The sequence below is a fragment of the Mustelus asterias genome, chromosome 5 (genome assembly GCF_964213995.1).
Source record: "Mustelus asterias chromosome 5, sMusAst1.hap1.1, whole genome shotgun sequence".
NCBI classification, from domain to species: Eukaryota; Metazoa; Chordata; class Chondrichthyes; order Carcharhiniformes; family Triakidae; genus Mustelus; species Mustelus asterias.
Window position 1 is genome coordinate 9,141,426 of NC_135805.1, and position 25,261 is coordinate 9,166,686.

Sequence of the window (25,261 nt, forward strand, 5' to 3'; positions counted from 1 at the left end):
CACAGCCTTCAGGAGAACAGTGACCACGACACCACACAACCCTGCCACAGCAACCTCTGCAAGACGTGCCGGATTATCGACATGGATGCCACCATCTCACGTGAGAACACCATCTACCAGGAACATGGTACATACTCTTGCAACTCGACCAACGTTGTCTATCTGATACGCTGCAGGAAAGGATGTCCCGAGGCATGGTACATTGGCAAGACCATGCAGACGCTATGACAACAGATGAATGAACACTGCTCGCCAATCACCAGGCAGGAGTGTTCCCTTCCAGTCGGGGAACACTTCAGCAGTCACGGGCATTCAGCCTCTGATCTTCGGGGAAGCGTTTTTCAAGGCTGCCTTCACGACACAGAATTACTGAGCAGAAACTGATAGCCAAGTTCTGCATACATGAGGACGGCCTCAACCGCGATCTTGGATTCATGTCACACTATCTGTAACCCCCATGACTTGCCTGGGCTTGCAAAATCTCACTAACTGTCTTGGCTGGAGACAATACAAACCTCTCTAACCTGTGCGTAACCCTCTCTCCACTCACATTGTCTGTACCTTTAAGACTTGATTACCTGTAAAGACTCGCTTTCCAACCATTATCTTGTAAATTGAGTCTGTGTCTATGTGTGCCCTGTTTGTGAACACAACTCCTCAGAAGAAGGAGTGACACTCTGAAAGCTTGTGCTACCTGCTAATAAACTTGTTGGACTTTAACCTGGTGTTGTGAGACTTCTTACCACAGCTATTACAGATACATATCTGCAGGATGACATAGATTGGGACCTGAATATTGAAGGATATGTGACATTTAGGAAGAACAGAGAGCTGGAAAAAGGTGGTGATTTGTCTCTTCATTAATGATGGTATTTGCACATTAGAAAGGGATGATTTAAGTTCAGGGAACCAGGATATAGAAGCAATTTGGCTAGAGCTGAGCTATGATAAAGGCAAAGGTCACTTGTGGGACTGGTGCACAGGTTCCCTAAAAGTAACCACACAAGTCGGACAGAGTATAAAGAAAGAGATAATGGGTGCCTGTTGGAGAGACATGACAATAATCATGGGGAATTTTAATCTACATAGAGCGCAAAAATCTATGTAGAGTAAGAGTGCTGAGATAAAAAGTTCCTGGAATGATTTGGGGATAGTTTCTCAGAACAACAGCTTAGAGCAGACTACAGCAGACTTGGTGTTGTGCAATAGAGGCATAAAAAGTAGGAGCAGGAGTAGGTAATTCAGGATTTCCAAGCCTATTACACCACCATTATGATCATGCTTGATCATCCAAAGTTACTTGTTCCACTTTCCCCCTTATCTTTTTATCCCTTTAGCCCCAAGAGCTATATCTAACTCCTTGAAAAAAATACAATGTTGTGGAGAATTCCACATGATCACCACTTTCTGGGTGAAGAAATTTCTCTTCATCTCAGTCCTAAATGAGATAGGAATAATTAATGATTTCATAGTGAAGGAGTCTGAGGGCAGCAGTGATGATAATATGCTTGAATTTTGCATTCATTTTGAGGGAGAGAAGGGTGGGTCCAAAACTAATATTTTAAACTTAAATATTAACAATTATGAAGACGTGAAAACAAAACTAGCTAAAGTGAACTAGTAAATTAGGTTAAATAATAGATCAAAAAAATACAGTGACAGATATTTAAGGGGATATTTCAGAATACAGAATAGATAGTGTCGTCGGCATAACCATCTTCATGCTTCATCCATGGTCGTCCTTTCATCATCAAGTCAATAATAGGAAGACAGATTATACTTGAATGACTGTAAATTGAGAGAGGTGGGTACTCAGCGAGACCTTGATGTCCTCGTGCATCAGTCGCTGAAAGTACAGCAGGTACAGCAGGCAGTAAAGAAGGCAAATGGTATGTTGGCCTTCATAGCGAGAGGATTTGAGTATAGGGATAGTGATGTTTTGCTGCAATGGTATAGACTGTTGATGAGGCCACACCTGGAGAGCTAGTGAAACTGTTGGAGAAGATTCTTAGAGATATGCATATTCGGAACTGAATGGTCTTGTTAGTGACAGCATGGTTTTGTACGTGGGAAGTCATGTCTCACTAATTTAATTGAGTTTTTTGAAGAGGTGACAAAAATGATTGATGAGGGAAGGGCTGTGGATGTGGATGTTGTCTACATGGATGTTGTATACATGGATTTTACATGGTGCAAAAGATTAAATCTCACGGGATCAGGGGTGAACTAGCTAGATGGATTCAAAACTGGCTTGGCCATAGGAGACGGAGGGTAACGATGGTAGGGTGCTTTTCTGAATGGAGGTCTGTAACTAGTGGTGTTCCACAGGGATCAGTGCTGGAACCTCTGTTGTTTGTAATATATATAAATGACTTGGAAGAAAACGTAGCTGGTCTGATTAGTAAGTTTGCAGATGATACTAAGATTGGCGGAGTTGCAGATAGTGATGAAGATTGTCAGAGAATACAGCAGGATATAGATAGACTGGAAAATTGGGTGGAGAAATGGCAGATGGAATTTAATCCGAACAAATGCGAGGTGATGCATTTTGGTAGATTCAGGTAGAAGCTATAAAATAAATGGCAGAACAATCAAGAGCACAGACACACAGAGAGATCTGGGAGTACAAGCCCACAGATCCTTAAAAGTGGCAGCACAGGTAGAAAAGGTGGTGAAGAAAGCATATGGCATGCTTGCCTTTATTGGACAGGGCATCAAGTATAAAAGTTGGCAAATTATGTTACAGTTGTATAAAACGTTGGTTAGGTCACATTTGGAATACTGTGTCTAACTGTGGTCACCACACTGCCCAAAGGTTTATTTATTAATAGTCACAAGTAAGGCTTACATTAACACTACAATGAAGTTACTGTGAAATTCCCCTAGTCACCTCACTCTGGCGCCTGTTCAGGTCAATGCACCTAACCAGCACGTCTTTCAGACTGTGGGAGGAAACCGGAGCACCCGGAGGAAACCCACGCAGACACAAGGAGAACATGCAAACTCCTCACAGACAGTGACCCAAGCTGGGAATCGAACCCAGGTCCCTGGCACTGTGAGGCAGCAGTGCTAACCACTGTGCTACCGTGCGGCCGCATACCAGAAGGACATGGAGGCTTTGTAGAGAGTGCAGGAAAGGTTTACCAGGATGTTGCCTGGTATGGAGGGTATTAGCTATGAGGAGAGATTGAATAAACTGGGATTGTTCTCCCTGGAAAGACCTGATAGAAGTTTATAAAATTATAAGAGGATTAAAAAGGGTGAACAATTGGAAGCTTTTTCCCAGGGCAGAAATGGCAATTACAAAGGGGCACAAGTTCAAGATAAGAGGGGAAATGTTCAGTGGAGATGTGCGGAACAAGTTTTTTTACACAGAGGGTGGTGGGGACCTGGAATGCACTGCTAAGTGAGGTGGTTGTGGCAGTTACATTAGCCACATTTAAGACTTTTCTTGATCGGCATATGTACAAATGGGGAATAGAAGGATATAAGCGGTTGGTTTAGATAGGGAAACATGATCGGCACAGGCTTGAAGGGCCGAAGGGCCTGTTCCTGTGCTTAACTGTTCTTTGTTCTTCGTTCATTGAGTACTGTGTGCAGTTTTGGTATCCTTATTCGAGGAAGGATGTCCTTGCTATAGAGGGAGTACAGCAAAAGTTTATCAAGCTGATTCCTGGAATGGCAGGTCTGTCATCTGAGAAAAGACTAAATTGGTTAGGAATATAATCGCTGGAGTTTCGAAGAATGAGAGGGGATTAGACAGGGTGGATTCAGAAAGAATGTTCCCAATTGTGGGGGAGTGGGGTACAAAGGGTCATAGTTTGAGGATAAGGGGTAGGTGAGAAGAAATTTCTTCACCCAGAGAGTGCTGAATGTGTGGAATTCACGACCGCAGAATGTAGTTGAGGCCAAAATGTTGTCTGTTTTCAAGAAAAAATTAGATGTGTCTCTAGGGACTAAAGGGATCAAGGGATATAGGGTGGTTGGGGCGGGGGGGGGGGATCAGGACATTGAATTTGATGATCAACCGTGATCAAAATGAATGGCGGAGCAAGTTTGAAGGGCCGAATGGCCTACTCCTGCTTCTAGTTTCTATGTTTCTAGGTCAGAAGTGAGGATGTTCGCTGATGACTACATAATGTGCGGCAACATTCACAACTGCACAGTCACTGAAACAGTTCCTGTCCAAATGGAACAAAACCTGGATATTATTCAGGCTTGAGTTGACAAGTGGCAAGTAACATTCATGCATCTCCAACAAGAGAGAATCTAACCATCGTCCTTGTTATTCACATTAACATCAATGAATTTTCTACTATCAACATCCTGAGAGTTACCATTGACCAAAATACTGAACTGCAGTGGGCACATAAATATTGTGACTACAAGAGCAAGTCAGAGACTAGGAATCCTATGATAAGTAGCTCACCAACTGACCACCACCCCACCCCCACCCCCCACAAAGCCTGTCCACCATCTGAAAGGCACAAGTCAGAGTGTGATGGAACACTCTCCACTTGTCTGGATGAGTGCAGACCCAACACTCAAGAACCATAAAAAACCTAGTGTGGAAAGACTATTCATGGTCCTATATGCTCCAGCATGGTGATTTCAGGAGTGAGGCTGCAGTCCTTTAAAAGCTACCATTCTGCACAATAATCTATCAAATGACATTTGTGCACTATGTCCCAAGAGTGCCATGCAAAATTTCAATGAGCTTACATTGATTGAGAGCAGATGAAGGGAGCAATCTTATCAGCTCGTCACACTGGTTAATTGGTGTAGCAAGTCAGTAAGTTCGGGTGAGAGGTGAAAAATCAGACTCGCCTCGGTTTCTCGCCTCTCATGGTGTTACCAGCCCCATTCTGCCGGTGAAATCAGCATGTTGATTTAAATATTCATTAGGTAGTTTAAATATTACTAATGACTCTTGGACACAATCATCCAGGCTCACTAGTCCTTACCTACTCACCGGTGGATGTCCTCACCGGCAGTGTAACAGATCTCCCAGTGCACTGTGTACACACTGTACACAGTGCACCGGGAGATCAGGGCACCTGTGCAATGGCGCCCCTAGAGTTCAGCCGCCAGCTTCCTGGTGTGAATTGGCTCTGCCATTCCCCTGCTGAGAATCACATTAAGCCCATACGATTATGTCTGGAAGCTCGCCCAGTGTTTTCACGCTTGTTCAGCACTTAGAAGTTTTCTGGTAAGATTGCCTCCAAAATGTATGACATGCAGTGATCCTGACACCACCAGACATGAATAGCATTAATGGCTCTTAATGCTTTGAAAAATAATTTGTGCATAATGGTGGTGACTGCAAAAATTGTGAATTTAACAAGCATTTCAACAAAATTGTTTGGTTAAGCACTTCTCTGAACTCAGCTATGTTGGTGCATAATTAGTTTTTCTATTGGTAATTGTACATTTTTTTTGTGGTCTAGGTTATGGTACCAAATCTGGATGATATTCAGCATGCTATTAACCGAACGATCCAGATGGTTTTGGATGTGAGCCGTAAGGTGATACAATGGAGGCAATCGAAAAATGTTGAGAGTGCTGATGATGCGCAAAACATTGAAGGTAAGAGGCGCTAGAAAAAAGGGACACCACTCCTGTGGTCCCGATAGAGGGGCCCTCACTCCTGTTGTCCTTACAGAGAGACTCTCACTCCTGTTGCCTCAGTTTAAAATCTCACAAGGACTTTAAACTGGCAAGTGGGGGGGAAGGGAAGGGTAAAACTACGAGAAGCATAATGGTCAATGTGAAGCAAAGCAGCAGGTTAGCATGTGGGGAGGTGGATTCAACTACATGGAAAATTTTAAAAATAGTTAAAAGGAAGGAGAACTTTGGAGATGTTATTAAACTCTCCTGAACAAATAATAGGACAGAGTATTTGGAAAGCGTTAGGACACTATAAAAGTTGGGGTCTGATGTTGCAGATGTATAGAACGTTGGTTCAGCCGCATTTGGAATACTGCACCCAGTTCTGGTCGCCACACTACCGGAAGGACGTGGAGGCTTTGGAGAGAGTGCAGAGGAGGTTTACCAGGATGTTGCCTGGTATGGAAGGGCTTAGTTATGAGGAGAGATTGGGTAAACGGGTTGTTCTCACTGGAAAGACGGAGGATGAGGGGTGACCTAATAGAGGTGTATAAAATTATGAAAGGCATAGATAGGGTGAACGGTGGAAAGCTTTTTCCCAGATCGGTGACATTCACGAGGGGTCATAGGTTCAAAGTGAGGGGGGGGAGGTTTAATACGGATATCAGAAGGACGTATTTTACACAGAGGGTGGTGGGGGCCTGGAATGCGTTGCCGGGCAAGGTGGTGGAGGCGGACACACTGGGAACGTTTAAGACTTATCTCGATAGCCACATGAACGGAGTGGGAATGGAGGGATACAAAAGAATGGTCTAGTTTGGACCAGGGAGCGGCGCGGGCTTGGAGGGCTGAAGGGCCTGTTCCTGTGCTGTATTGTTCTTTGTTCTTTGTTCTAGCTTCAGGATATGGGGTAAGCCATTTAGAACTGAGATGAGGGGAAATTTCTTATAGAAATTTCTTATAGAACCGATGTCAGGGGTAGGTTCTTTACCCAGAGGGTGGTGAGGGATTGGAATGCCCTGCCAGCATCAGTAGTAAATGCGCCTAGTTTGGGGGCGTTTAAGAGATCCGTAGATAGGTTCATGGACGAAAAGAAATTGGTTTAGGTTGGAGGGTCACAGTTTTTTTTTTTAACTGGTCGGTGCAACATCGTGGGCCGAAGGGCCTGTTCTGCGCTGTAATGTTCTATGTTCTATGTTCTATGTTCTTCATTCAGAGTGCAACGAACTTGCGGGATTCTCTACCACATATTCTTATTTTATTATTCTGGCTTTGTACAGCTGTGCAGGCCAAGGTATTGAATGTATTTAAGAAGGACATAGACAGATTCCTAGATACTAAAGGCATGAAAGGGGTTCGAGAGAGAGAGACCATGAGTGTGGCATTGAAATAGCGGATCAGTCATAAACATATTGAAGGGCAGAGCAGTCTCGATGTGCCAAATGGCCTACTCCTGCTCCTACTTTATGTTTCTGAATGTGACTATACAACTAATATTTTCTGATGTCCCCTGATTATGTATGCAGTGATTAAGGGTCACCTTTCCACAACTAGTTGGGCAGCATGGTTGGTGCAGGCTTGGAGGGCCGAAGGACCTGTTCCTGTGCTGTAATTTTCTTTGTTCTTTGTTCTTTGGTTCTAACACTGGAACTGTATAAAATGCTGGCGTATTGAGTGCAGTTATGGTCACCGCATTATAGGAAGGATTTGATTGTACAGGAGAGGGTGCAGAGGATATTTACCTAGATGCTGCTTGGGTTGAGTCTGAGCTATGAGGAGAGATTGGATAGGCTGAGCTGTTTTCGTTGCAGCAGCGAAGGTTGAGAGGGGACCTGATAGAGATATACTAGATTATGAGGGGCGTAGATAGAGTAGATAGGAAGGCACATTTTCATTATTAAAGGGGTCAATAACCAGGAGCATAGATTTAAGGTAAGAGATAGAAAGCTAAGAGGGAGCAGAAGAGAAGCCTTTTCATCCAGAGAGTGGTGGTGTTTGAGCCTCTTAGTTGCAGCACAGTAAAGGAAACGCAAGTCCTGCTTATTCATAAACACCCTTTATTTTCTGATTCAACTCTACATACACATCTCCAGCACCCAGTGCCACTTGTAACCTCTTTATTTATCCCAGTGACTTCTATTAAATGATCAACATCCAATTTACGACTGAAGTGGAAGGTAACTGTTAACCCATTCCCAACAGGTGGGAGTCTGGAACTCACTGCCTGAAAGAGTGGTTGAGTCAACTCTTGGAAAATTTAAGAAGTATTTAGATATTCACTTGTGCTGCCATAGCCTCCAGAGCTATGGGCCAAGTGCAAGAAAACAGAATTAGTGTAGTTAGATCTTTATTGACTGGCGTGGGCATGATGGGCTCAATAGCCTTCTTCTGTGCTGTCAGCATCTATGAATCATAACCCTCAACTTCCCACGTCAGTGGTAGGGAAGTTGTTGGAGAGGATTCTTAGAGACAGGTTGTATGCGCATTTAGAACGGAACAATCTCATTAGTGACAGACAGCATGGTTTTGTAAGAGGGAGGTCGTGCCTTACAAAGTTGGTGGAGGTTTTTGAGGAAGTGACAAAAACGGTTGATGAAGGAAGGGCCGTGGATGTCGTCTATATGGATTTCAGTAAGGCATTTGACAAAGTCCCTCATGGCAGGTTGGTTAAGAAGGTTAAGGCTCATGGGATGCAAGGAGAGGTGGCTAGATGGGTAGAAAACTGGCCTGGCCACAGGAGACAGAGGGTAGCAGTCGAAGGCCCTTTTTCCGGCTGGAGATCTGTGACCAGTGGTGGTCCACAGGGCTCTGTACTGGGACCTCTGCTATTTGTGATATATATAAATGATTTGGAAGAAGGTGTAACTGGTGTAATCAGCAAGTTTGCGGATGACACGAAGATGGCTGGACTTGCGGATAGCGATGAACATTGTCGGACAATACAGCAGGATATAGATAGGCTGGAAAATTGGACGGAGAAATGGCAGATGGAACTTAATCCAGATAAATGCGAAGTGATTCATTTTGGAAGAACTAATGTAGGGGGGAGTTATACAATAAATGGCAGAGCCATCAAGAGTATAGAAACACAGAGGGACCAAGGTGTGCAAGTCCACAAATCCTTGAAGGTGGCAGCACAGGTGGAGAAGGTGGTGAAGAAGCCATATGGTATGCTTGCCTTTATAGGACGGGGTATGGAGTATAAAAGCTGGAGTCTGATGTTGCAGCTATATAGAACGCTGGTTCGGCCACATTTGGAGTACTGCATCCAGTTCTGGTCGTCGCACTACCAGAAGGACGTGGAGGCTTTAGAGAGAGTGCAGAGAAGGTTTACCAGGATGTTGCCTGGTATGGAGGGTCTTAGCTATGAGGAGAGATTGGGTAAACTGGGCTTGTTCTCCCTGGAAAGACGGAGAATGAGGGGAGACCTAATAGAGGTGTACAAAATTATGAAGGGTATAGATAGGATGAACAGTGGGAAGCTTTTTCCCAGGTCGGTGGTGACGATCACGAGGGGTCACGGGCTCAAGGTGAGAGGGGCGAGGTATGACTCAGATATCAGAGGGACGTTTTTTACACAGAGAATGGTGGGGGCCTGGAATGCGCTGCCAAGTAGGGTGGTGGAGGCAGACACGCTGGCATCGTTTAAGACTTACCTGGATAGTCACATGAGCAGTCTGGGAATGGAGGGATACAAACGAATGGTCTAGTTGGACCAATGAGCGGCACAGGCCTGGAGGGCCGAAGGGCCTGTTTCCTGTGCTGTACTGTTCTTTGTTCTCTCTCTCCCACCCTCCTTTCTCTCTCCTTAGTCCCACCACATCTTCTATTTCACTCCCCAAAATGCTTTTATTCTTCTCCCTCTTCTTATCTCTATTCTTTCCATTCCTCCTTTTTGCCCCCTTCCTTCTTTCCCCAGCTTCTCCTCTCTTTCCTCCACCCCTCCCCTCCTTCATTGTTAGAATTGGTCATAAATTGGTCATAAAATCTGAACACTCAGAGGAACTCAAGGTAATCAGGAGAGTCTGCATGATTTTATGAAGGGAAATCATGTTTAACCAATTTATTGGTGTTCTTTTAAGGAATAACACGTGCTGTGAATAAAGCCTGTAAATGTGCAGTACTTTTATTTCCAGAAAATATTTGATAAGATGCCATATCAAAGGTTATTGCAAAAAGTAAATGCTCAAATTGATTGGGTGGGATTTTCCCATTTTTCGTCAGTGTCGCAGTGGGCGGCAGAAATGGCCTTGAAGCTGCCGACCCCAACACCAGTCCCAGAAACCTGATAATCAGATGTAAATTTATTCTAACTGTTAGGGTTCCCATTATGTCACTTCTGGAGGGACTGGGGTCAATCGCATCATATTGTTACATCATCGTGAAGTGTGACTTGGGTCTCTTGCGGGTTTTTTCACTCTCCTTGTCAATCCAGCCTGATGAAAATGGGGGCTGAAAAGTCCCCCCAAAGAATGTGTGCATAAATGATAGGCTGTGACGAGTGGAGTCTCACACGGCTCTGTGGTGGATCTCAACTTTTTACAATTTATATCAATGGGCAAAATCTTACCCAAAAATGGCAGTGTTAGTGCCGGCGCAAAAAACAGAGTATTTCCCGCCAAGGCGTCATCATGTTTTCGGATTGAATCTTTTGCCTCATTAGGAATAATTTTTAAGCCCACAACTATCATGTCACACTTGTGGAGTGTTCCATCTGACTCACCTGCCCCACAACAACTTAACTGCTGAAAGCACTAGGAACTTGATATAAATGGCTCCCCACCACCCGTTCCACATTGACTGTAGGAGATGGCAGCCAAGAAGCCCGCGCCTCACTTTTCAAAGTGGGCCCTCACCAAGATGCTGGTTGGAGTGGAGCAGAGGCAGGACACACTCTATCATAGGATCATAGAATCCCTACCATGCAGAAGGAGGCCATTCAGCCCATCAAGCCTACACTGGCAACAATCCCATCCAGGCTCTATCCCCGTAACCCCACATATTTACCCTGCTAGTCCCACTGCCATTAAGACAATTTAGGTTGGCCAATCTACGTAACCTGCACATCTTTGGATTCTACCTCCCCGCTCCAGGGGACTGCCTTCCAGCAGGGTCACCATCCCTGCCTGGAATGCAGTAGCCGCCCTGATGAGTGCAAGTGCATTTCAGAAGACAATGGGGCAGCAGTATTGGAAGAAGATGAATGATTTTCTTCGCTCAACTTGGATAAGTCCACCGCCAGTCTCTCTAAGGACCCCCCTCAGACTCTCCTCGCACCCCCAAATCTTTCTCTCACTCAGTCACCTTGGCCTTTGCCAACAACAGGCATCAGGTCCCTACCCTCCCTTCCACAATCACCACATACCCCCCATTAATTGCGATGATCCTCACACTCCAGTACCCACTCAAGCCCCACGTCGGCCATACCCCATCACCATCTTAAATTTCAACACTCCCACCTACAGTCTCCCTTTCTGTGTCATTGCAGGACAAATTCAACACAACAAGCGCGAGTGGGCACAACCATCTGGAGTAATGCCAGAGCTTGCACTGCTGGTGACGTGAGGACAGCAGATAAATGTGAGAATCCCTGACATATGCTGTCATTCATTAACTCTCAAGAGAATAAGTAATGTCCCATCCATATCCCTTGTTACACACTGATGCCCTCTCCCGTCTCTTGTAGGCTGACTAATGGAGCAGGCAAGACCATCCTCATGCCCCCTGGACAACTGGACTCCAGCAGCTTCAAGGGGAATTCTCCAACCCCACCTCTGAAGAGGTGTCACAGCTGCCACCCACATCCGCCACCTGCACAGATACTCACATGTTGACAGAATCACTAAGTAGACAGGCTTCTGGGTCACTCAAAGCTGAAGATGCACAGCAGGCAGAGGCAGGAACATCCTAGAGATCTAGCATTCAGAGGGATGCCAGTGCCCAGGACTCTGCTGAGCCCCTGGCCCATGATATGCCTCTGGGTCCTGTTATTCCATAGCCTCTGAAGCTGCAAAGGCAAAGTTGTGAACGTCAGGAAAGAATAACAGCATCCCTTCTCGGATTGCAAGGCCGACTGGAGGAGATCCATCGCCTGTTATCCAAAGAGATGGTACCATCACTTTAGTGCAGCAAGGCCAACACTGCGAGGGTGGCATTCACAGTGCAGACCTTGGTGCAAGATGTACATTCCATGGCAGGAGATGTCTGCACCATGGTTCAGCTCATGACCTGCATGTCAGAGGGCATGAGCTGCATGGTGCCGGGCTTCGACTGCATGATGAAGGCACTAGCGGCAATTCACGAGTGTCAGCGCCGAAGGACAGAGGCATTTCTGGATCTCAGTCCAGCTGCTTCTCCATCCCGTGGGAATCTGAAGGGAAGCGGCAGCGGGTGAACAACCCACGGTCCTCCAGCCAGGGGACCCTCAGTTTTTCCAGCCCATCTGAAACCTTGCTTCCTGTGAGTGACACACCTCCAGCCCCTGACACTGAGGAGGGCAAACTTCTCGGTTGCCTGAAAGCACACCTGAACCGTCCAGGTCCTGGTCCCCCTGAGGGACACAGTAAGAGTTTTAACAACAACATCGTGGGCCGAAGGGCCTGTTCTGTGCTGTACTGTTCTATGTTCTAACACCAGGTTAAAGTCCAACAGGTTTATTTGGTAGCAAATACCATTAGCTTTCGGAGCGCTGCTCCTTCATCAGATGGAGTGGAAATGTGCTCTCAAACAGGGCTGACGTCCCCTGAGGGACGTCAGCTAAGGTCAACTCAGGCCACAGGTTGTGGAAGTCAGTAGACCGCCTCAACCTCAGCTGTGGAACCTGGGGATACACCTCGACATAGCGTATCATGTCATGGCGCCATGCTCCACAATCACCCATGCAAACTAGGCACTCCATCCTTGTGCAGTGTGAGAATACAGTAAGAAGTCTAACAACACCAGGTTAAAGTTCAACAGGTTTATTTGGTAGCAAAAGCCACTAGCTTTCGGAATGCTGTTCCTTCGTCAGGTGGGTGGGAGTTCTGATCACAAACAGGGCACAAAGGCACAAACTCAATTTACATGAATAATGATTGGAATGTGAGTCTTTACAGGTAATCAAGTCTTAAAGGTACAGACAATGTGAGTGGAGAGAGCATTAGGCACCGGTTAAAAAGATGTGTATTGTTTCCAGACAGGAAAGTTAGTGAGATTTTGCAAGTCCAGGCAAGTCATGGGGGTTACTGATAGTGTGACATGAACCCAAGATCCCAGTTGAGGCCGTCCTCAAGTGTGCGGAGCTTGGCTACCAGTTTCTGCTCAGCGATTCTGCGTTGTCGTGTGTCGTGAAGGCCGCCTTGGAGAACGCTTACCTGAAGATCAGAGGCTGAATGCTCGTGACTGCTGAAGTGTTCCCCCACAGGAAGAGAACAGTCTTGCCTGGTGATTGTCGAGCGGTGTTCATTCACCCGTTGTCGTAGCGTCTGCATGGTTTCCCCAATGTATCATGCCTCTGGACATCCTTTCCTGCAGCGTATCAGGTAGACAACGTTGGCCGAGTTGCAAGAGTTACATCCTCAAAAAATTCCAGAAGATTTGTCAAGCATGATTTCCCTTTCGTGAATCCATGCTGACTTGGACCGATCCTGTCACCACTTTCCAAATGCTCCGTTATTACATCCTTAATAATTGACTCTAGCGTTTTCCCCACTACCGGTGTCATGCTAACCAGACTAAAATTTCCCATTTTCTTTCTTCCCTCCTTTTTTAAAAATTAGGGTTACAGTAGCTACCCTCCAATCCATTGGAACTCTTCCAGAGTCGATAGAATGCTGGAAAATGATCAGCAATGCATCCACTATTTCTGGGGCCACTTCCTGGAGTACTCTGGGATGCAGAGCATCAGGCCCTGGGGACTTATTGGGTTTTAATCCCAGCAATTTCCCCACTACAATTTCCTGACTAATAAGGATTTCCTTCAGTTCCTCCTTCATGCTAAATAGGGGATGGCACAGTAGCACAGTGGTTTGCATTGCTGCCTCACAGTGCCAGGGACTCGGGTTCGATTCCTGGCTTGGGTCACTGTCTGTGTGGAGTTTGCACACAGTATCTGCGTGGGTTTCCTCCAGGTGCTCTGATTTCCTCCCACATTCTGAAAGACATGCTGGTTAGGTGCATTTACCTGAACAGGCGCCGGACTGTGGAGACTAGGGGGAATTTCACAGTATTAATGTAAGCCTTACTTGTGACTTATAAATAAACTTTAAAAAACTTTAATCCTCTGTACCCTAGTATTGCTGGAAGGTAATTTATGTCTTCCTAATGAAGACAGACCCAAAGCATTTGTTCAGCTGGTCTGCCATCTCTTTGTTGCTCATTATTAATTCATCTGATTCTAATTGTAAGGGACCTACATTTGTGTTCACCAGTCTTTTTCTGTTCACATACCTATAGAAGCTTTTACAGTCAGTTTTTATGTTTTTTGCAAGCCTACTCTCGTATTCTGTTATCCCCTTCTGAATTAAACCCTTTGTCCCCCTCTGCTGGATCTTAAATTTCTCCCAGTCCTCTGCTTTGCTGCTTTTTCTGGCCAATTTATATGCCTCCTCTTTGGCTTTAACACTATCCCTGATTTTGCTTGTTAGCCATGGATGAGCCACCTTCCTCGTTTTACTCTTATGCCCGACAGGGATGTGCAGTTGTTGAAGTTCATCGATGTGTTCCTTAAATGTCTGCCATTGCCTATGCACTGTCAACCCCTTAAGTATCCTTTGCCAGCTTATCCTAGCCAATGCATGTCTCACACCATCAAAGTTAGCTTTCCTTAAGTTCAGGACCCTAGTCTCAGACTTAGCTGTGTTATTCTCCATTTTAATGAAAAATTCTACCATACTATGGTCACTCTTCCCCAAAGGATCTCACACCACAAGGTTGCTATTGATCCTCTCTCATCACACAATATCCAGTCTAGGATGGCCTAGTCGCCAGTTGGTTCCTTGACATATCGGCCGAGAGGTTGCCACCCATCGTGTCCTGAACATGGTGACTGATGAGCACATTCAACATAACGTTTTTCGTTGGGGTCAACATCTATAGTACATCTGTTGTGGAGTCATGAGTGCTGCCTTGGAGTTCAATTCTTGGGGGCTAAGATTCCAACTCTTTTATTAGAGTTCAATGCTTGTGGGCTAAGCCTCAAACTGTTTCGTTGGAGTTCAATGCTTGGGGGTGCTGTCCCTCCCCTCTCAACCCCTTTGCCCAGGCCTGACAGAGGCTATATATATAAAATGGTAGATTTTAGATTGCAGAATGGTAACAGGATTTTAAAGCAATGAGCAGAACAAAATACTGTCCATTCTCAAATAATAATATCAATAAAAAAAACTAACATTTGAGAACATGTCTGCTTAAAGTCCAAAAACCTGAAATGGAAGGTTGTGGATGGAGACAGCATTAGATACCAAGGGCCATAAGGACTGTCCACTTTCTGCTGATTAATCATGGAATCATATCGTGCAGAAGAGGCCCTTCGGCCCAGCGAGTCTACACCAACACATCAGAAACACCTGATCTCCCACCTAATCCCATCTGCTAGCATTGGCCCATAGCCTTGAATATTATGACGTGCCAAGTGCTCATCCAGGTACTTTTTTACGGATGTCAGGCAACTCACATCTACCACCCTCCCTGGCAGCGCATTCCATACCACCACCACCCTCTGGATAAAAACGTTTCTCTTCACATCCCCCCTAAACCTTCTGCCCCTCACCTTCAACCTATGTCCCCTCATGACTGATCCTTCAACTAAGGAAAACAGCTGCTCTTTATCCACTCTGCCCATGGCCCTCATAATCTTATACACCTCGATTAAGTCAGCCCTCAATCTTCTCTGCTCCAACAAAAACAACCTAAGCCTATCCAATATCTCTTCATAACTTAAATGTTCCATCCCAGGCAGCATCCTGGTGAATCTCCTCTGTACCCTCTCCAGTGCAATCGCATCCTTCCTATAATGTGGCAACCAGAACTGTACACAGTTCTTCGGCTGTGGTCTCACCAAAGATCTATACAGCTCCAACTGAAGCGGGAGAATCCATCAAAGAAAGTCATGCAACGTTGGTCTGAGGAATCGGTGTGTTAGCTTTTATTGGTAGAGGGATTGAGTTTAGGAGCCAGGAGGTCATGCTGCAACTGTACAAAACTCTGGTGCGGCCGCATTTGGAGTATTGCGTCCAGTTCTGGTCGCCGTATTATAGGAAAGATGTGGAAGTGTTGGAAAGGGTGCAGAGGAGATTTACCAGGATGTTGCCTGGTATGGTGGGAAAATCGTATGAGGAAAGGCTGAGGGACTTGAGGTTGTTTTTGTTAGAGAGAAGAAGGTTAAGAGGTGACTTAATAGAGGCATACAAGATGATCAGAGGATTAGATAGGGTGGATAGTGAGAGCCTTTTTCCTCGGATGGTGATGGCTAGCACGAGGGGACATAGCTTTAAATTGAGGGGTGAGAGATATAGGACAGATGTTAGAGGTAGGTTCTTTACTCAGAGAGTAGTAAGGGCGTGGAATGCCCTGCCTGCAGCAGTAGTGGACTCGTCAACATTAAGAGCATTCAAGTGGTTATTGGATAAACATATGGATGATATTGGAATAGTGTAGATTAGAGGGGCTTTAGATTGGTTCCATTGGTCGGCGCAACATCGAGGGCCGAAGGGCCTGTACTGCGCTGTAATGTTCTATGTTCTATGTTCCTATGGGGCTGCTTGGAGTCAGTGGACTGGTCAGTATTTAAAAACTCTGCAAACAACCTGAATGAGTGCACCACTACAGTAACTGACTTCATCAGTAAGTGTGTAGAAGACTGTGTGCCAAAGAAGCAAATCCGTGTGTTCCCCAACCAGAAACGATGGATGAACAGGGATATCCACTGCTTGCTGAAGTCCAGGTCTGAGGCGTTCAAGTCAGGCGACACTGACCTGTACAAGAAAGCCAGATACGATCTCAGGAGGTCCATCAAAGATGCCAAAAGACAGTACTGGACCAAGCTAGAGTCCCAGGCTAGCCACACCGACCCCCGCCGACTATGGCAAGGTCTGCAAGACATAACAGGCTTCAAGATGAAGGCATGTAAAATCACCGTCTCCAACGCACCCCTCCCTGATGAGCTCAATGCATTTTTGAGCAAGAGGTCAGCGAGAACATGGCCTCTACCCTGGAAGTCCTGGATGAACCTATATCTGGGATCACCATTGCAGATGTCAGAGCAGCCTTCTCGAAGGTCAACCCATGGAAAGCGACTGGCCCGGATAGGGTACCCGGACGAGCACTCAGATCCTGTGCAGATTAGCTGGCGGGGGTATTCACAGACATCTTCAACCACTCTTTACAATAATCTGAGGTCCCTATCTGATTCAAGAAGGTGATCATCATCCCGGTACCTAAGAAAAACCAAGCAGCGTGCCTTAATGACTATCGGCCGATGGCTCTGACATCCATCATTATGAAGTGCTTCGAAAGGCTAGTCATGGCACAAATCTTTTGCTGCCTCCCTGACTACCTGGATCCACTCCATCTGACGAAGGGGCAGCGCTCCGAAAGCTTATGGTATTTGCTAACAAATAAACCTGTTGGACTTTAACCTGGTGTTGTGAGACTTCTTACTGTACCTGGATCCACTACAGATTGCCTACCGCCACAACAGGTCCACTGCAGACACCATCCCCCGGCCCTGCACTCAACCCTAGAACACTCAGATAACAAGGACACCTATGTCAGACTCTTATTTATTGACGACAGCTCAGCCTTCAACACTATTATTCCCACGAAACTCATCTCCAAATTCCATGGCCTGGGCCTTGGCACTTCCCTCTACGACTGAATCCTGAACTTCCTAACTCACAGACCACAATCATAAGAACATAAGAAATAGGAGCAGGAGTAGGCCATCTAGCCCCTCGAGCCTGCCCCGCCATTCAATAAGATCATGGCTGCTCTGACGTGGATCAGTACCACTTACCCGCCTGATCCCCATAACCCTTAATTCCCTTACCGATCAGGAATCCATCCATCCGCGCTTTAAGCATATTCAGCGAGGTAGCCTCCACCACCTCAGCGGGCAGAGAATTCCAGAGATTCACCACCCTCTGGGAGAAGAAGTTCCTCCTCAATTCTGTCTTAAACCGACCCCCCTTTATTTTGAGGCTGTGTCCTCTAGTTTTAACTTCCTTACTAAGTGGAAAGAATCTCTCCGCCTCCACCCTATCCAGCCCCCGCATTATCTTATAAGTCTCCATAAGATCCCCCCTCATCCTTCTAAACTCCAACGAGTACAAACCCAATCTCCTCAGCCTCTCCTCATAATCCAAACCCCTCATCTCCGGTATCAACCTGGTGAACCTTCTCTGCACTCCCTCCAATGCCAATATATCCCTCCTCATATAAGGGGACCAACACTGCACACAGTATTCCAGCTGCGGCCTCACCAATGCCCTGTACAGGTGCATCAAGACATCCCTGCTTTTATATTCTATCCCCTTCGCAATATAGGCCAACATCCCATTTGCCTTCTTGATCACCTGTTGTACCTGCAGACTGGGCTTTTGCGTCTCATGCACAAGGACCCCCAGGTCCCTTTGCACGGTAGCATGTTTTAATTTGTTTCCATTGAGATAGTAATCCCATTTGTTCTTATTTCCTCCAAAGTGTATAACCTCGCATTTCTCAACGTTATACTCCATTTGCCATATCCTCGCCCACTCACTCAGCCTGTCCAAATCTCTCTGCAGATCTTCTCCGTCCTCCACACGATTCACTTTTCCACTTATCTTTGTGTCGTCTGCAAACTTCGTTACCCTACACTCCGTCCCCTCCTCCAGATCATCTATATAAATGGTAAATAGTTGCGGCCCGAGTACCGATCCCTGCGGCACGCCACTAGTTACCTTCCTCCAACCGGAAAAACACCCATTTATTCCGACTCTTTGCTTCCTGTCGGATAGCCAGTCCCCAATCCACTTTAACACACTACCCCCAACTCCGTGTGCCCTAATCTTCTTCAGCAGCCTTTTATGGGGCACCTTATCAAACGCCTTTTGGAAATCCAAAAACACCGCATCCACCGGTTCTCCTCCATCAACCGCCCTAGTCACATCTTCATAAAAATCCAACATGTTCGTCAAGCACGACTTTCCCCTCATGAATCCATGCTGCGTCTGATTGATCGAACCATTTCTATCCAGATGCCCTGCTATCTCCTCTTTAATAATGGATTCCAGCATTTTCCCTACTACAGACGTTAACCTGACCGGCCTATAGTTACCCGCCTTTTGTCTCCTTCCTTTTTTAAACAGCGGCGTAACATTAGCCGTTTTCCAATCAACCGGCACTACCCCAGAATGCAACGAGTTTTGATAAATAATCACTAACGCATCCACTATTACCTCTGACATTTCTTTCAATACCCTGGGATGCATTCCATCCGGACCCGGGGACTTGTCCACCTTCAGTAAGGATCAGCAACAACACCTCCTCCGCGATCATCCTCAACATTGGTGCCCCACAAGGCCGTGTTCTCAGCCCCCTACTGTACTCCTTATACACCTATGACTGTGTGGCCAAATTCCCCTCCAATTCGATTTTCAAGTTTGCTGACGACACCACCGTAGTGGGTCGGATCTCAAACAATGACGAGACAGAGTACAGGAATGAGATAGAGAATCTGATTAACTGGCGCGGCAACAATAATCTCTCCCTCAATGTCAACAAAACAAAGGAAATTGTCATCGACTTCAGGAAGCGTAAAGGAGAACATGCCCCTGTCTACATCAATGAGGACGAAGTAGAAAGGGTCGAGAGCTTCAAGTTTTTAGGTGTCCAGATCACCAACAACCTGTCCTGGTCCCCCCATGCCGACACTATAGTTAAGAAAACCCACCAACACCTCTACTTTCTCAGAAGACTAAGGAGATTTGGCATGTCAGCTACGACTCTCGCCAACCTTTACAAATGCACCATAGAAAGCATTCTTTCTGGTTGTATCGCAGCTTGGTATGGCTCCTATTCTGCCCAAGACCGCAAGGAACTACAAAAGGTCATGAATGTAGCCCAATCCATCACGCAAACCACCCTCCCATCCGTTGACTCTGTCTACACTTCCCGCTGCCACGGCAAAGCAGCCAGCATAATTAAGGACCCCATGCACCCCGGACGTTCTTTCTTCCACCTTCTTCCGTCGGGAAAAAGATACAAAAGTCTGAAGTCACGTACCAACCGACTCAAGAACAACTTCTTCCCTGCTGCTGTCAGACTTTTGAATGGACCTACCTTGCATTAAGTTGATCTTTCTCTACACCCTAGCTATGACTGTAACACTACATTCTGCACTCTCTCGTTTCCTTCTCTATGAACGGTATTTTTTTCTGCATAGTGCGCAAGAAACAACACCTTTCACTGTATGGTAATACATGTGACAATAATAAATCAAATCAAATCAAAAACACCCCTGCTTTTGTAATCTATGCCTGAATTGATAAAGGCAAGTGTCTCATATGCCTTTTTCGCCACCCTACCAACAAGCCCTTCTGCCTTCAGAGATCTGTGCACAAACACGCCAAAGTCCCTTTGTTCCACAAAACTTTCTAGTGTCCTGCCATTCATTGAATACTTCCTTGTCAAATTACTCGTTCCAAAATGTATCACCTCATACTTTTCAGGGTTAAATTCCATCTACCACTTATCTGCCCATTTCACCATTCCTTTTTTATCTTCTTGTAGCCCAAGACAGTCAGCCTCACTGTTAACCACCCATCCAATCTTTGTGTTATCAACAAGCTTACTAATCCTACCCCAACATAGTCATCTACGTTGTTTATATGAATGACGAATAAGAGGGGACCCAACACAGTTCCCTGTGGTACACCAGTGGCTTCCAGTCACTGAAGCAGCCTTCTGTCATCAGAGTGAGTGTCATTGAATCACACTTGTAGGCACTGATATATTGCCCCGACACGCAGATGATCTTTCCCACAGTATTAGACAAATTCTAATATTGTGACTTGGCTGTCACTCATTCTGTTCCACTGCACTTTCATTGACAGGATAGAAAGCCCCAAATAACTGTTTTTTGAAAATTTAGTAATTAACTATCTGTAAACGAGCAAAGAACCTATTTTGTGACTGTTAAGTATGTAACTTTGTTCTCCTGAACAGAAATTAGCGAAAGTAAGAGTGTAAGGCAGCTGAAGAATTTTTATCACAACGTGGCAGAACACAAAGACGTAACCAAATTAATAGTGATACTGTCTGCTTCTGTCAACTCATTGAGGGACACAATCACCAGTGCACTAGAACGTTTCCAAAAATTTAAGATGCTGTGGCTAGAAGACAGAGACACAACAATTAAGGTATTGTAAATACTTACGCCTGACCCTCATCTTTCAGAATTCCCTTCTGGATCCTCCCTACTTCCCATTTCTGGTGACTGATTTCACAATGGCTTTCATGTGTTTGAAAGAAGAAGGTAAAAATCTTGTGGGCATTTAGTAATGCATTGAAAATTGATTTAAACCAAATTTGTTTGCTCAATTTAATAGATTATTTGAAGAAATGACTGGATAGACAAAGGGATGCAGTAAATATAGATTTTCAGGAACTGCTACATCAGGGGTATAAGCGGCTTTGTAAAAATTCAGACATTTGCTCCATTCTGGTCTTGCTCTATAGCAAACCATTTAGAATCATCGGGGCAAATTTTCTCATCCTGCCCGCCACTGGAATCATAGCAAGCGAGGGGCAGACCATGGAAAGGTCCATTGACATCGAGCAGATTTTCTGGTTTTGGGGGGTATGGCCGGAAATCCCCACCCATAGAGGCATACAGAGAAAAAGAAGGCCCTTCAGCCCATTGTATCTATCCCAATCAAAGACAAACCATCTAACTATTCTAATCCCCTTTTCCAGCACTTGGCCCAGTGCACATCTAAAACTTCTTAAATGTTATGAGGGTATCTGCCTCCATCACCCTTTCAAGCAGTGAGTTCAAATCTCCCACAACCCTTTGGGCGAAAACATTTTTCCTCACACCCCACACAACCTCCTGCCCCTTAACTTAAATCTATGTCATTGATCCCTACACCAAGAGAAAAAGTTGGCAACCCCAGTCTATCCAATCTCTCTTCATAATTAAAACTTTCCAACCCAGGTAACATTCTGATAAATCTCCTCTGCACCCTTTCCAGTGCTATCACATCCCAAGCAATATAAATTCCAGAACTGCACATAGTACTCTAACTATGGCCTAACCAATGTTATATATAGTGCCAGCATAACCTCTTGTGCTCTTAAATTCTATGCCCTGAACCTCGGTGCTTCCCAGGGAACTGCCATTCATCCTGTATTTTCTTGCCTTGTTTGTCTTGCTCAAGTGCATCATGTCACATTTATCTGGATTGAATTCCATTTGCCACTGATCAGCCCATCTGACCAGCCCGTTTATATTCTCTGTAATGTAAGGCCATCCTCCTCACTATTTATGACCCCATCAATTTTTTCATCATCTGCGAATTTACTGATCAACCTTTCCACATTCAAGTCTAAGTCTGGGTGGCATGTTGGCACGGTGGTTCGCACTGCTGCCTCACAGCGCCAGGGACCAAGTTTCGATTCCTGGCTTGGATCATTGTCTGTGTGGAGTTTGCATGTTCTCCCCGTGTCTGCGTGGGTTTCCTCCGGGTGCTTCGGTTTCCTCCCACAGTCCGAAAGACGTGCTGGTCAGGTGATTGGCCATGCTAAATTCTCCCTCAGTGTACCCGAACAGGTGCCGGAGTGTGGCAACTAGGGGATTTTCACAGTAACTTCATTGCAGTGTTGATGTAAGCCTAACAGTGACAAAGAAAAATAAAGTTTAAAACTTTTCAGGTGCAATCTATCTGTCTTGTACATGTCCCACCTTCCACATGAACTGGTCCCAATATAAACAATTTGGATGAGAATATAGGAGGCATGGTTAATGCGTTTGCAGATGGTACCAAAAATGCCGGTGTAGTGGACAGTAAAGACGGTTATCTAAGACTAAAATGGGATCTTGATCAACTGGGCCAGTGGGCTGAGGAATGGCAAATAGAGTTTATTTTAAATAAATGGGAGATGTTGAATTTTGGTACAACAAACCAGGGCAGGACTTACACAGTTAATGGTAGGGCCCTGGGGAATGTTGTTGAACAGAGAGAGAGAGACCAAGGGGTGTAGGTACATAGTTCCTTGAAAGTGGTGTCACAGGTAGAAGGCGCCGGAGGGTGGCAACCAGGGGATTTTCACAGTAACTTCATTGCAGTGTTAATGTAAGTCTACTTCTGACACTAATAAATAAACTTTAAACCATTATTTCAAACTTTAAATCAAACTACAAACAGTAAGGATCTCAGCATTGCTCCCTGCAGGACCCCATTGAACACAGCCTTTGGGCAGAATTTTCCCATCCCGCCCACCACAGGAAATCATAGCGGATGGAACACGGACCATGCAAAGGTCCATTGTCACACAGTGGTTAGCACTGCCGCCTCACAGCGCCAGGGACCCAGGTTCGATTCCCGGCTTGGGTCACTGTCTATGTGGAGTTTGCATGCTCTCCCCATGCCTGCGTGGGTTTCCTCCAGGTGCTCTGGTTTCCTCCCACAGTCCAAAGATGTGCACGGTAGGTGAATTGGCCATGCTAAATTCTCCCTTAGTGTACCTGACTGGTGCCAGAATGTGGTGACTAGGGGATTTTCACAATAAATTCATTGCAGTGTGAATGCAAGCCTACTCTTGACAATAATAAATGAACTAAACTTTAAAAAACCTGAAGAGGAAGCATGTTATGAGGGGGATAAGGCAACCATGGCTGACAAAAGGAAGGTAGGGATAGCATAAAAGCAAAGGAAAGAGCATACCATGAGGCAAGGAATAGTGGGAAGCCTTTAAAAACAGGCAGAGAACAGCTAAAAAAAACAAAAAGGGTGGAGAAAATGAAATATGAGGGTAAGCTAGCTAGTAATATAAAGAAGATTGCTCGAGTTTTTTTTAGACATATAAAAAGGTAAGAGAGAGGCAAGAATGGACATTGGACTGCTGGAACATGAGGCTGGAGAAAGAGTAATGGGGACAAAGAAATAGCAGAGGAACTGAATGGGTATTTTGTATCAATCTTCACAGTGGAAGATTGTGTTTTCTGAAGGGGTAAGTAACCAAGAAGGGAGATGAGGGCAGTGCAGTTGATGTTGTCCACATGGACTTTAGCAAGGCCTTTGACAAGGTACCGCATGGTACGTTGTTGCATAAGGTTAAATCTCATGGAATCCAGGGTGAGGTATCTAAATGGATACAAAATTGGCTTCTTGACAGAAGCCAGAGGGTGGTTGTAGAGGGTTGTTTTTCAAACTGGAGGCCTGTGACCAGCGGTGTGCCTCAGGGATCAGTGCTGGGTCCACTGTTATTTGTCATTTATATTAATGATTTGGATGAGAATAAAGGAGGCATGGTTAGTAAGTTTGCAGATGACACTAAGATTGGTGGCATAGTGGACAGTGAAGAAGGTTATCTCCAATTGCAACGGGATCTTGATCAATTGGGCAAGTGGGCTGACGAATGGCAGATGGAGTTTAATTTAGACAAATGCGAGGTGATGCATTTTGGTAGATTGAACCAGGGCAGGACTTACTCAGTTAATGGTAGGGCATTGGGGGGAGTTACAGAACAAAGAGATCTAGGGGTACATGTTCATAGCTCCTTGAAAGTGTAGTCACAGGTGGACAGAGTGGTGAAGAAGGCATTCGGCATGCTTGGTTTCATCGGTCAGAACATTGAATACAGGAGTTGGAATGTCTTGTTGAAGTTGTACAAGACATGGGTAAGGCCACACTTGGAATACTGTGTGCAATTCTGGTCACCCTATTATGGAAAGGATATTATTAAACTAGAAAGAGTGCAGAAAAGATTTACTAGGATGCTACCGGGACTTGATGGATTGAGTTATAAGGAGAGGGTGGATAGACTAGGACTTTTTTCTCTGGAGCGTAGGAGGCTGAGTGGTGATCTTATAGAGGTCTATAAAATAATGAGGGGCACAGATCAGCTAGATAGTCAATATCTTTTCCCAAAGGTAGGGGAGTCTAAAACTAGAGGGCATAGGTTTAAGGTGAGAGGGGAGAGATACAAAAGTGTCCAGAGGGGCAATTCTTTCACACAGAGGGTGGTGAGTGTCTGGAACAAGCTGCCAGAGGTAGCAGTGGAGGCGGGTACAATTTTGTCTTTTAAAAAGCATTTATATAGTTACATGGGTACGATGGGTATAGGGGGATATGGGCCAAATATGGGCAATTGGGATTGACTTAGGGGTTTTAAAAAATAAGGGCGGCATGGACAAGTTGGGCCGAAGGGCCTGTTTCCATGCTGTAAACCTCTATGACTCTGTGACTCTAAGATACTAGTAAAATGCCAGAACCTCGAGAGAGTCAGGGGGAGAGGTAAATGTAGTAGCCATCACTAAGGAGAAGGTGCTAGGGAAGCTGAAAAGTCCAAAGGTGGATAAATCACCTGGATCGGAAAGACTACACCCCAGGGTTCTGGAGGGCTCATACAGCGAGATAATATGGGTAGAGCACAGGAATAGGAAGGGTGTAATCACAATGTTGGGGGTTTATTA

At 45.4% G+C, this 25,261-nt stretch overlaps 1 protein-coding gene across 1 annotated transcript in view; it reads left to right on the plus strand.

The window, feature by feature from the left end:
* Nucleotides 1-25,261, plus strand: part of LOC144493945 (dynein axonemal heavy chain 8-like) — a 1,745,965-nt gene that overhangs the window by 874,055 nt on the left and 846,649 nt on the right. The window contains exons 29-30 of the mRNA XM_078213522.1: nucleotides 5,448-5,586; nucleotides 20,791-20,984. Coding sequence (XP_078069648.1) covers nucleotides 5,448-5,586; nucleotides 20,791-20,984 — 333 coding nt within the window. The remainder of the gene's footprint in view (nucleotides 1-5,447; nucleotides 5,587-20,790; nucleotides 20,985-25,261) is intronic.